The sequence below is a fragment of the Teleopsis dalmanni genome, chromosome 2 (assembly GCF_002237135.1).
Source record: "Teleopsis dalmanni isolate 2A chromosome 2, ASM223713v2, whole genome shotgun sequence".
Classification (NCBI taxonomy): Eukaryota; Metazoa; Arthropoda; class Insecta; order Diptera; family Diopsidae; genus Teleopsis; species Teleopsis dalmanni.
In genome coordinates this window covers 610,756-623,515 of record NC_051847.1, presented here as the reverse complement: position 1 = coordinate 623,515, position 12,760 = coordinate 610,756, and the positions used below count along the sequence as shown (strand labels likewise).

The 12,760-nt window shown below is 28.9% G+C and overlaps 1 protein-coding gene and 1 non-coding gene across 2 annotated transcripts; one reads left to right on the top strand and one right to left on the bottom strand.

Moving 5' to 3' along the window:
* Positions 1-4,987: 4,987 nt before the first annotated feature.
* Trnai-aau lies at positions 4,988-5,061 on the bottom strand. The gene has a single exon. It is a non-coding gene; the product is annotated as a tRNA-Ile (tRNA).
* A 3,573-nt stretch (positions 5,062-8,634) lies between these two features.
* Positions 8,635-10,377, top strand: LOC119683186 (E3 ubiquitin-protein ligase RNF25). The gene is made up of 4 exons (XM_038096804.1): positions 8,635-8,825; positions 8,906-8,977; positions 9,043-9,874; positions 9,927-10,377. The coding sequence occupies exons 1-4, from the start codon at positions 8,818-8,820 to the stop codon at positions 10,197-10,199; spliced, it is 1,185 nt and encodes a 394-aa protein (XP_037952732.1). The 5' UTR covers positions 8,635-8,817; the 3' UTR covers positions 10,200-10,377.
* The last annotated feature ends 2,383 nt before the right edge of the window (positions 10,378-12,760 follow it).

The window sequence follows — 12,760 nt, the reverse complement described above, 5'->3', positions numbered from 1 at the left end:
TTAAATGAAAATGAAAATAAAATTGATTTTTGTGCTGTGCCAAGTTTGCGTTCATACCGAAAACTAATGATATTAAGTAAATAAGCGCCAGAATGGATCTGCCACATGCAACTCGCTGCCAGAGTTAAATGCCAGTTCGATTCATTCCACTTCACTCCATACCCCCACACACATGAAACAACCCCAAGTAGTATAGGTGAAGGTAGCAGAATGATGGCCTGCATCGCTTACAACGCCCATTGCCAACCTCACTGAAAACATTTGTGCACATGTCCAGGCAAAATGAATTTCGAAAATATTAAATATGGAAATTCAGAAATTCAAATTTTCAAAAATTCACTGTAACCAAATTTATCATAAATTGTAAACTTTATGTAAGTTTTCTATATATTTTAATATTGCGTGTGAGAAAAATGATTCGTATTTACAAGTACACAAATTTCAAGAGCAAAAACATAACGAAAATATTCTTTGTATTTTTTTTTCTTATAATAAGTTTTTGTTTAAGCCAAAATAGTGCAAATGACGTTTTCTAAAATTATGCAAAATGCAAAATTCTGCATTTATTTTAGTATACCGAAATAATTATTACGTATATAGATATACTTATAAATATAGATACATATGTGTGTAGTATCTACGAAACTGCAGACGCAGGAAAATTGCTTTAAACATTCAAAAATAATTAATAAGGAAAAAGTCGGTTTGCGATAAACGAAAATTTGAACTCTTTGAAGGTGAAATTTGTCGTTTGCAAACAAAAATGCATAAATTTCAAAAAAAATGCAAAAACATGAAAAAATGCAGAGAAAAAATTTCGCCATTTTTTATTTCATTCGATTTTGGTGTTCCTGCTTTAACGTTTGCGCATATACACAGTCACACGCACACAACCACAATGATATAAACGTTGAGCCTTACGCTAAATGAGTGTGCCTCTGTGTATGCGTGCAGGATAGCGTTTTCCTTGCTTAAATTTTGTCAAAAATGTAAAAATTTCCTTCACTTTCTACTTCCTTTTCACACACAACTACACGCAATTATGTTTAATCAATTTATTTTTTTTTATTATTTAAACATTTACACTTATTTTTACACACTGATCATTGAACGGGGAAGTTTTTGTCTATTCAAAAAAAAATTTGTCCTTAGAAAAAAAATTTATTGCGAACAGTATTTGAATGTTTTTGGCTTTTCTATTTTCGCGAGCACGACCGGCGGTTAGAACTTTCCGTTGTAAACTGAAACAAAATCGTTGGAGCAAAAGTTTACATACCAGCAGGGAAAAAGCGGTAACGACCGAAACGATTGAAATGAAACCACACACTTTTAAAAAAATTCTGAAGAATCTGCAAAAACAACAAAAATAAATTTTAGGAGAAAATAATTCAATTCGAGTTGGGTCTTTAAGTTTGAGTAGCAAATATTTGAATAAATTGGAAATATTATTAATTATTTATTAATTTATTAATTTTATTAATTATTTTGAGTCAATATATTTGAAAAAAAAAAAACAAAAAACAATTATGCCGAATTCTTGTTTATACCATTAAAACTTATTACATTACAATTGTATGGATAATGAATTCAATTGAAACAAATAAAAACAATTCAAATTAAAAATCCTTTTCAAATGGTTATACACGTTGTTTGCTGCGTTTCATTGCCAAATGTCGCGGAAGTTTCAAGGGTTGAAGCATTCAAGTCTGAGAGCACACATGGTAGTTAGAAGCTTTGCAAGTAGCAAGCAGAATTTGAAACCACGTTTTATAGTTTTTTCTATACTCTGTGCTTTATGCTTAGATCAGTGATTCCCAAACAGTTCTCATTTCAAAACATGTTTCCTCTCTTAAAACAAAAAGCTTAATTCTAATGATAGAGGTACAGTAGAAGGCACCCCTAGAAGAAGTATTGATTATATTTAATTAAGGCAAATAGAATTTTATTAAATCGGCATGTACTTAAATCGGACAAAAGTTATGGAGATTGTTTGTTTTCGTTAATGTTATGGGTATTTATTAACGTAAATTAAATTTTATTTATTAATTTAATTTTTTGGGAAGTATTAAAAATTACCTTATAAGACCATCTCACCATTACACTGTACAAGTCTGAGTGCTGATGACTTCATTTCAGCAAGCAAGGGTGGATGGCTGAAGTGAGAACGGTTTAATATTTATGAAGTTGAATTCATCTGAAGTAGTGAGTATCAGTAATAAGTAGCAAAAATAGTAGATAGTGGCTGATGATAAATTTATCAATTGCCTCTTATTGCTAAGAAATCGCTACATATGGTGCTTTACATATATTATATACGCCGTCTATTTTTAATAAAATCGTGTTCATTTCGCTCAGCTACACGATAATATCTTGTTTAAAATTGCATAAACTCTATGATATATGAAGTTTATTTGGCGTCCTGTATCCATATGGATCCCAACTGTAAATAAACCTTTTGATTTATTTCTGTTATAAATGAAAATCATATTTTATATTATTGTCAAATTAATATTAATATTAATTTTTTAGGGAAATAAATCTTGGCTAGATATACATACACTGAACATATGACATATAAGAAATGTAATCAATTGAAATTAAAAGGAGACGTCCTCTTAACTTAAGAGATGACTTTAGTTGCTCAATGTGTTATTGGTTTGAATTTATTTGTTTCAAACAATAATAAATATACATTTTTTTAAATCTTTTAATATATATAACTATAACGTTATAACAATTATCATTAAAAATATGCAAGTACATTTTTGAAAGAAGCATCCTCATATTCTTACCATATATAAAATTATAAAATAATTTCACGAGTAAAGTTATAATTTTGCATTCAAATTCTTTAAAATATTTACCTTGAACATTGGCGTTTTATTGCTATTGCATAACAAAACAAGAATTTAATAATTTAAACAAACATTAAATAATTTTATTAAGAAAAATAAAGAACTGCACTGAAGCTTAAAGCCTAAAGGTTAAATTAATCATGTTTCCTATTTTATCTCTCCATGGAACTCTATAGATTGTTGCCACTCTCCAACATCTTATCCCAAAAATAACTACATTATCTTTATATATATTATCTAATAATCAGGCCGTTGATTACAGGTTTTTTCTACCTTCGCACTTGTGTATAATTCTTGCGAATAGCATGCCCTCTAAATTCTGATCCAATTTAACTTTACCATTATTGGTTCGGCGTGAAGGTGCATATATCCGTTTTAAAACTTCGTGCCTCATTATGCTGTCTGTCTCACCATTTGTAGTACATTTACCTATATGTAGCTATTCGTGATGTAATAGTTTTATAAGCGTACGAGTATAAGCGTATCTTCGTAATGTCTTCGTCTGTACACGGATCTATCACAATAATCAGAATATAACTCACGTATTTGAATTTATATACCATTTCAAAGTTCCACTTCCCTATGATACAGTTTTGTTGGTTGTGGTTCTTTTTACTTAGTATGGTCTTTTTCTATTTCCTGTCATTGACTCAAATGCCAAAATGCCTAGAAGCGTTTTCGATTACACAGAGCACTTCTTCTTTGCTTCAAATGTGATGACATTCTATCTATCTATCCGATAATTTGGCTACTACTGAATAGAAGATTAAACTACGCTCGTTGGTTATTGTGTTCCATACATTTGAAATATATTGAGAATCGTTACATACTGTTCAATAATGAACAAGTTCTATTTCATTAAATTAATTAATTATGTAAATTTTATATTTTAAATTATATAAAACCATTCTGCCTTAATAAAGGCGCTGGCAATATGTTCAATAATGAACATGTTATTTTTAGACATATGCCAGTCATAAAAACTATGTTAATATTAAAATAATGCAGAATTCACAACTCTGCATAAATAACACTGGCTGGATGTCCTTAAATTTATAGTTTATTATTTTAAGTCTGTTATCGTTAAATTCTCAGAATTGTAAACGAAGGAAAAAAATAAACACGGGTAATACAAAACCTAAAACTAAAATAGCAATATTCTACAATTTTAAAATATATCTTAAAATATTTTATGGCACCTTATCGAATTACGGTAATAAAAATATATTGTAAATAGAAAGAAAAATCATAAGTGCCGGGATCGTTTTTGAACCTTTTTGCGAAGCAATGTAAAATGTAACTAAAATAATACAGTCCACTTAAATGTGAACGATACCAGGCAACAACTTATTTCAACCCTTATTAGTTAAGTTAGTTTTAAGACAATTTTTGTATAAATAGAGAATAGTTTCTTAAATAAAATCAGTATCGATTGAATACTCATGATAAGTGCTTCTTTCTATTCTTTTCAATTATTTTTAATCAACTAATGTAATCAAGAGAGTGTAGTTTAATCAAATGGTGGATATAAATTTGTGGATAATTCGATTCAGATGTTTGCAAAAGTAAATGTAGTTGATTTTCACTAGATCAGTATGTTGTAGACAAAGACTGAGCACCGAACTATTTGGTGCTTTTTGAAAGTTGTCCGGTCGCGAGATTATATCTGATGCCATTACAGATTTTTTAGCGTAACTTAGACCTTCAATCTATGTCGAGCAAAGTGTGATCATAATATAACCAAAACTGTCCATTAGTCTAATACGTTCTATACATATAAGTTAATAGTTAAAACATTTTAAAGATTCAGTAATATAAAAATAAACATAGTATTTTCCAAAAAGCTGTGTATTTAAATATATACTATTTGTCAGGTATTAAATATATTTAAATTTATTTAAAAATGTTTTATTAACTTAAACTAGAATTCTATATTATTTTTCATATATTTTAATAAACTGTATACACTAAAAACGACCCTAAACATCCTACAAATATAGGCCAAAAAGTTATAGTAATTAAAGGCTCACACTTTTTTGATTTGCTTAACGAACTGATACGCAAACCCTAATTCTTTACTTCGGAAACTAAGCTTTTTGTATTTTATTGAAAAATAAAAAAAAAGTTGTAGTTGGCCCATGGGGGGATCGAACCCGCGACCTTCGCGTTATTAGCACGACGCTCTAACCAACTGAGCTAATGGGCCACGTGAAGCCACTTTGTCAAAAATATTATATTAGCTAAGTTCGATAATGGAAATTATTTCAATTTATTTTATTTAAATTTGTATTTGTCACAATCAAATACCAAACATTTAAATTATTTTATAAAACGTGGATGCTTTAAAATTCATTTTTTTAATGTAATACTGCTTAAGGTTTCTTTTGTGCATCTTGCATATAAAAATCCAATAATAACTGCTTATATGATATAAGATTGTTTGTTTCGTTGAATTTTAATGTAAATTAACATAAGTATTTGATCCAATGTATATTAATTCCATGATTATAAAGATAGACAACAATACTTGCCTGTAGTATTATGTCGATAGTAGAAGGTATCGATTTAAAGTACTAATTTAGGGCATCAGAAAAAAGTACCAATGCTACTCAGTACTTACTGAAAAAGTATCGATACTTTTTAGTATTGTAATCGAATTTTTTGGAATTTGCTAAAAATACTTTCAATATGAAATTTAATGCAGTGATACAAAGCAACCAAAAAAATTATTAAAAGCTACACATAAGATATGTGCTCACTCTTGTAAAACAAAACCACGGAACGCTATAAATTGCATTATAACATTTGAAATTATGTGCAGAATTATACAAACTCGCCTCAACTCAATCTGGCGATATCCAGTTTCATATATCCTAACAGCAACATAAAAGTAATACAACCCAATTTACTTTACAAAAACACTATCAAAACCTACTACTAAACGATCTAAAAACAAAACTCTCCACAAATTTTTAAAAATACGACTATCAATTCAAACATAGCGTTGAATACTGAGAGGTAGTAAGATTCTTAACTTCGTCACTATACAATTCAGGCCAAATATTCTTCTATTGGAATATTGATTCATCAAACGCACAATAACAGAAATCCAACTATTTCACTTTAATAGCTTGATCAATTCAAACAATGAAATCAAGTAACTGAGCATCAACACTTAGACTTTAACAAGATTTTTATGTTCGAATATATATTCGTACAATTTTTAAATTTTGTTCGACATTAAAAATTTAAATAGGTTAGCAGAAAAGTGGCAGTCTGTTAAATCAGTGTAGACTCAAGCGTAACGAACCCGATAACGAACAAATGAATTGATGCAGAGTACTATACTCAGAAAATAAAGAATACTTGGGTAAGATTTTTGCATAAGCTCACAGTTTTTCACAAACACATATAAATTTTTGTTCGCATACAAAATTCGAATATAACTTATTCACTTTCAAATATAAATATTTTGCCAACGTCAAACCAGTTAGTTGATATTTGTTTCTTTACTTTGGTATATAGTTTCAATTTTCATATAGGCTCTTGCATTTTCAATACAAAATTCGAAGATACCTATTTTTATCTATATGTAAATATCTTGCAATAATTTACCGAATGTAACGAAGTAACACTACCTCTCTACGTAAGGAATAAACAAAAATTTCCTCTCAAGAATATTTTAGTGTAAATATAAATTTAACGTTGTTTGTTACGTAATAATTAATATTAAAACTCTCATTAATAAATTGTTATTTATTATTTTTATCACTCATACAAACAAAAAATAAATTGAAGAAAGGAAGAAATTGTATACAAGATATTGCAAAAATTGGCATTTTATATGTATCTTTTATAACACATTTACACTGTCTCATTTATACGGCGTTTACATTGGCCGAAAATGGCTCATTTTGGTCAAAAATCGAAAATGAGTATCGAATGGCTCATTCTTGCATATAAAATTTCAAGCACAAAATGAGCAATTTTCTCACATTCTGTATGAATGACGTTCGAATGCATTCCACATATGTTCCAAATGCAAAGGAATCTATTGAACATACCCTAAATAAAAGCTCTTCATGGCATTTTGACAGTTTGTAAAAGCTGTTTTGACATATTTTCAAAAAAAGATAAACAAATGTTTAGTAGTTTTATTTCAGTTTGAATTGTTACCATGAGAACGAATGAAATACAACGAATGTAAACACTTTCAAATGAGTCATTCAAAATGAGCCATTTTCGGCCAATGTAAACCCCGTATTAGGCAGTTTTCCTCATAATAGCCACTGATGAGATGATTTACCATACAAAGCCTGTTTGAGATTTGGCACAACAACCAGGCAGTATGGCATCACTGATTTAGTTTAGCATTAACGCTTGGCTTTTTTTTGTCAACTTCATTGATGATGTGTACGCGCTTTTGCATTTCTAAAAGGCTTTAATTAAAATTGTTTTAATTTATTATTTGTGTAATAAATAAACATTCTAGTTTGTGTATATGAAATTATTATTATGCTTTTTCATACAAAGACCTTTTATATAAATGAGCTCACTATCAATAAAAAATGTGGAATGTAACCTTTAAAAATAAATTCCCCACAAGAGAAATTACCAAAATTTAAAATATTTATCATATATTTTATATATAAAATGTAAAAAACTAACCGATGAGCTATAAACAAAAGCACTTAGGAAAAGTGTATTTAATAAAATCTTTGTTCTTATTAATTGAATACGTGATTGATTTATAAAATGTATATAAATGATTTATTATATCAATTCTATACACAATTTATTTGTGTATTATATTATTAAGTACAATTTATAAAAGTTCTATCAGCTGCATAAACGAGCTCATTATAATGTGAACGTTCACTAGTTAATAAAAATGTGCAAGTGCCTATATGATTCAGAATGAATATATTATTAATTAATTTAAATAATATTTTTCGGTTTTATTCCTAAAAAGATTTTTTACAATATATATTAAAAATATTATGTCAAGAAAGAAATAGAAAAAACAAAGAAAGTGTTTTAATTATTTTATGTAAATGGTCTATGTCCTATAATTTAATGCAAATATACTAAAATTGCAAAATGTTATATTGGATTCACATGAGAGTTTTGTTTGTAATTTTTACTGGAAAAATTTTTTAATTTGCATTGAAAGCAACTTCAATTGACAGCTAAAACTGCAAACAAATTTCTCTTGCAAATCCAGTATTATATGGCGTTTACATTAGCCGAAAATGGTTATAAATATGGCGTTAAATATACCTTCAAACCTTAAAATATATACTGAAAACATGTTTTTAACTTCGATTAAATACTTTTTAGGAAATAGAAGTTCTAAAAAGAGGTGCATCGTTTTCAAGAAAATGCAACCACCAAACATTTGTTTACCTTTTTATTGTATATATGTCAAAAACAGCTTTTTCAAACTATCAAAATGCCATGAAGAGCTTTTATTTAGGGTATGTTCAATGTATTCCTTTGTATTTGGAACATATTTGGAACACATTCGAAAGTCGTTAGGACGCATTCATAGAGAATGTGATGAAATGGATCGCATTCGCGTTTGAAATTTTGTATGCAAGAATGAGCCATTCGCTTCTCATTTTCAATTTTTCACCAAAATGAGCCATTTTCGGCCAGTGTAAATGCCATTATAAAAAATTTTATTAAATCCACATAGATAGAATGGGTATATATTTTACAATAAAAAATGCAACACTGCTTTTAATTTCGAAGGTGTTTAATGACAACGAAATGTCAAAAATTTGTTTGACATACACATAAATCACATTATTGTTGTTGTTTAGGGAGCGCAAGGATTTGTTCTAATAAAAGGAAGGATCGAAATCGATTTTTTATTCGGAAGAAAAATTCTCCTAGTCCATCACGCTCTTTTTAAAACAAAACAAGTTCAAAGAGAGAAACAATAATAGAAATTGAAATTATGGATGTGTAAGTTCCTTTCTTTGCAATTTTCCTGTCTGCAGTTTTTTTAATTATTCATATCTGAAAACTTAATTGAATTTATGTAGACTACAGGATGAAGTGGAATCATTGGAAGCAATTCTCATGGAAGACGTTAACATTATTAAAAATACTCAAAGGTTATATGAAATAAAAAGAAAATAAATAAATATAAAAACACATTTCTTTTTGCATTCGGTTTCAGTGGTGTTGCAGAAGTAATTGAAACAACTGTGTTTCCAGTAATGGGCGATAGCTCGGAGCAGTCGATATGTGTTACTTTACAAGTATTACCAAAAGCTGGGTATCCTGATGTCAGTCCAGAGTTCAAACTGTTGCGTCCGCGCGGATTAGATGACGCACGTCTTAATGAAATTAAAGCAGCATGTAGTGCCAAATTGTTGGAATCTCTTGGTTTTCCAATTGTATTTGATTTAATTGAGGTTGTGCGTGAAAATTTAACTGATAGTCATTTACCAAGCGGCCAATGCGTTATATGTTTGTATGGCTTTTGCGAAGGCGATGAATTTACCCGGACGGAATGCTTTCACTATTTACACAGCTACTGCCTAGGTAGGCATTTAAACGCTTTGCGTCGTAACTATAGAGAAGAGTTCGACAAGTTGCCGGCTTGGCTGCAGAAGACGGCTGATCCATTCCAAGCAGCATGTCCAGTGTGTCGTGAACCAATTAAAGACGAAGCTGATAGTTTAAAATGTGCAATGCCACCAACTGAGTTAGAAAATGCTCCAGATTTTAAGGTGACTCGAGAACTTCAAGAGTTACAACAACGAATGTCTAGTCTCTTTCTGCAACAAAAAAGTCGTGGTGCTATAATAGATATTGAGGCTGAAACTGCAGCTGTAATTTCAATAGAAACTGAAGCAGAAATGCGTAGACGGCTGCAAAGAAAGGCTGAAGCAGCTAATGTAAGAGAAAACAGCACTAGCAATGCTACTGCGAGAGATGTCAATGATAGCGTAAGATGCAACGAAAATTTACAAAACGATGGTGCTAATAATATGACTGATTCAAAGGTAGCTATTTTATAAAAATATATATAAAGGATTTATGATAATAACTTTACAGAAGGAAAATATGACAAAACCATCTAGCAGTGCTTCGCCAACCGGTACACAACCAATACAACGTGAGCCCAACGAGCTAACAAATAATTGCCATCAGCATCACAATCGACGTCACTATCGTGGTGGCCGGCGTCATCAGCATCATCATCACCATCACCGTGACAGAGAAGGCGATCGCGATCGCGAAAACAATCATTCCGGAGTTGCTACTAATTCATCAACAACAAATACCAATGTAAATGGTAGCAAACATTCAAAATCTCAAAACAGGTGACAATGGGCGCTGGTCACAGCAACTGAGGCTATACCTTTATTGTGCGGCGCAACCAAATTAAACTTTTCAAACAATGTATTCTTTTGTGCATCATTTAGTGATAAGTTTTCTGGTTTCTATGCATATAAAACAATTGAAAAATATGGGTGCTAATTTGTTACACCACCAAAAACCTTTACCTGCTTGTTTTAAGTTCTATTAACATATTAGCATTGTTTTATTATTATTTGAAAAACAATTTAATCTTGTTCTTGATCTATACTTGCACAGGTTGATTGATTTTCTTAAATGCTAGAAAACACACTAGAGACGTAGCAATAATCATTAAGCATAAGCAGGAATTATATATAAATGCAGAACATTATACGCACACGAAATTGTTTATATTCTTATATATTTCGTTGGATTTTGCAACTTAAGTTACTACTTAATTTGTATTAATTATTATTTGTTATTTACATAAATTTAATAAGTGCTTATAGAAAGTAGAGAAAAGTGTGTATTTAAGATTCAAAGAAATTAAATATATAAATTTGTGTATTTAAATTTATAACTAATTTGGAAACTGCAACACAAATTTAGGTGAACGTCATTGGATTTGTTATCGAATTTTTCTTCTTCAAATACATTATCTAAAAAATACCTATAAAATATCTATATCTATATAAGATATACGAATACATAGATAAAAATATTAGAATAGTATTTCAATGTTCCGTAAATATAAATTCAATTAATATGTGTCAAAATAAGGATTGATTAAATGATTTTTACATAGAAAGTTGTAAAAATAAAAAAAAAACTCAAGAATGTTTTAAATATACGAAAAAACTAATCGTTCATTTATACTTGAATTTATTAAAAAAAAAAGGATTAAAATTTGCCGCCAATAAAAATTCAGTGCTATTTTAATTAAATGTGAACCATTTTTCATTGATGTCACAAAACATTATTAAGTAAATGGTTGTATTTTTTGTAACCACTCAAGAGATACATCCTAATAAAATAAATTGTTTTAAAATTACTTCTTGATAATGCTTGATTTTGAAAGTATATGCCATATATGTACTTAAAAAACATTGCTCAAACGGATTCCTTCGAATAAATCATGAACTCCTACTAACTACTATAAATGAACATTGGTCAACACATTAACTGGCTTAAAATGGTTGTGGAGATGAAAGTGTTAGAAGGTACAAACGGGTATCATAGGGAAGGTCGTAACAAAGTTGAACAAGCACAATTAAGTAAGAACAATATTTTTATATTATATAAGCCGTCGTTATGTTGGAATATGATAACATACTGTATCTTGGAAAAAATAGTTTGGTACAATAAGTACCAAAGTTTAAATTACTTGATTTTAAAACTAGGATATGATATATCACTATTGTTGATAAATATAATATAATCAACGGTCGTAAATAAAAACAAAATTATATTAACGAAAAACAACTTTCTTGATATATTAATATTTTTTGTTAATTAATATTTAAATTTATATATAAGGTTTTTTGTTTCATTTTTAAATTAAATTCATTAAATTTAAATTATGAATTTATTCGTATATGCTAGAGACTAAAGAATAATGGCCTTATTCATAAAAAGTTATAGTAGGTTTGCAATACATTTTATCAAAAACGTTACTCATAAATGTTATTTAACAGTGTTATAAAGCATTTATAAAACTCTATTCATAAACGTTTTATAAAGTTAAAATGCTATTAAAATGCTGTTATAAAATGCCAAAATTTATAATAGGTTTATACCTTCTATAACAGCGTTTTAAGCAAAATTTTTGGTTGTTTAGTAATTTTTATTGGCTCGTGTCAATTAAATATGGATGCTATAAGCAAAATTATTGTGCAGGTTTTTTTAAATGGAATAACCAATGCATTTAAATGTTGATCATTTTTAGTCGATCATTTTTAACCGGGCATACCACATAGTGACATAGTGACGATGCGTTAGGCAAAATCAGAAACTTTATAATTTTTGTCATTATTATCTTTTTTTATCATTATTATTAGAACCATATGTTCAATCAATTATCGAATAAAACTACTTTTAGAATTAACAACAAATGTTTGTGAATTTTCTAGTTTTAGTCATTTTTTAGTGGTATAAATATAACACTACTGAAATTCTCACTTATGAACTAACTCAAAAATATCTATAAATCAAAAAATTAAATTCTAGTTTAATGTACTCCCTTCAATAGTTAACAAATCTATAAATAAATTCCAATTCTAATATTATGAGTAAAAATATCTAAAAGTTTTAAAATTATTTTAGTAACATGCAAGATCTTATTTTATACAGCATTTAACCATAAAGTAAGGATAAAATGTGAACTGTAGGGAGAGAATCCTAACATGAAGAAGAGCTCAATTGTACTGTTCAGCGGCTACCATACCCTCTGTACAAGTGATTTCCAAACGGGTATCCGCGAGATCGTTAAAAATAGTCTGTGAATCAAACGTAATACGTATGAGTACATAGCTTTGTCTACTGAGATCTCACGTTTTAGGAAATAAGCACAAAAAATCCAAATAATTATA

Excerpts from the sequence above, each read along its gene's own strand:
- LOC119683186 (XM_038096804.1), top strand. Across the intron at positions 8,978-9,042 it reads ATTATTAAAAATACTCAAAG|TGGTGTTGCAGAAGTAATTG; the intron begins GTTATATGAAAT and ends ATTCGGTTTCAG. Across the intron at positions 9,875-9,926 it reads ATAATATGACTGATTCAAAG|AAGGAAAATATGACAAAACC; the intron begins GTAGCTATTTTA and ends ATAACTTTACAG.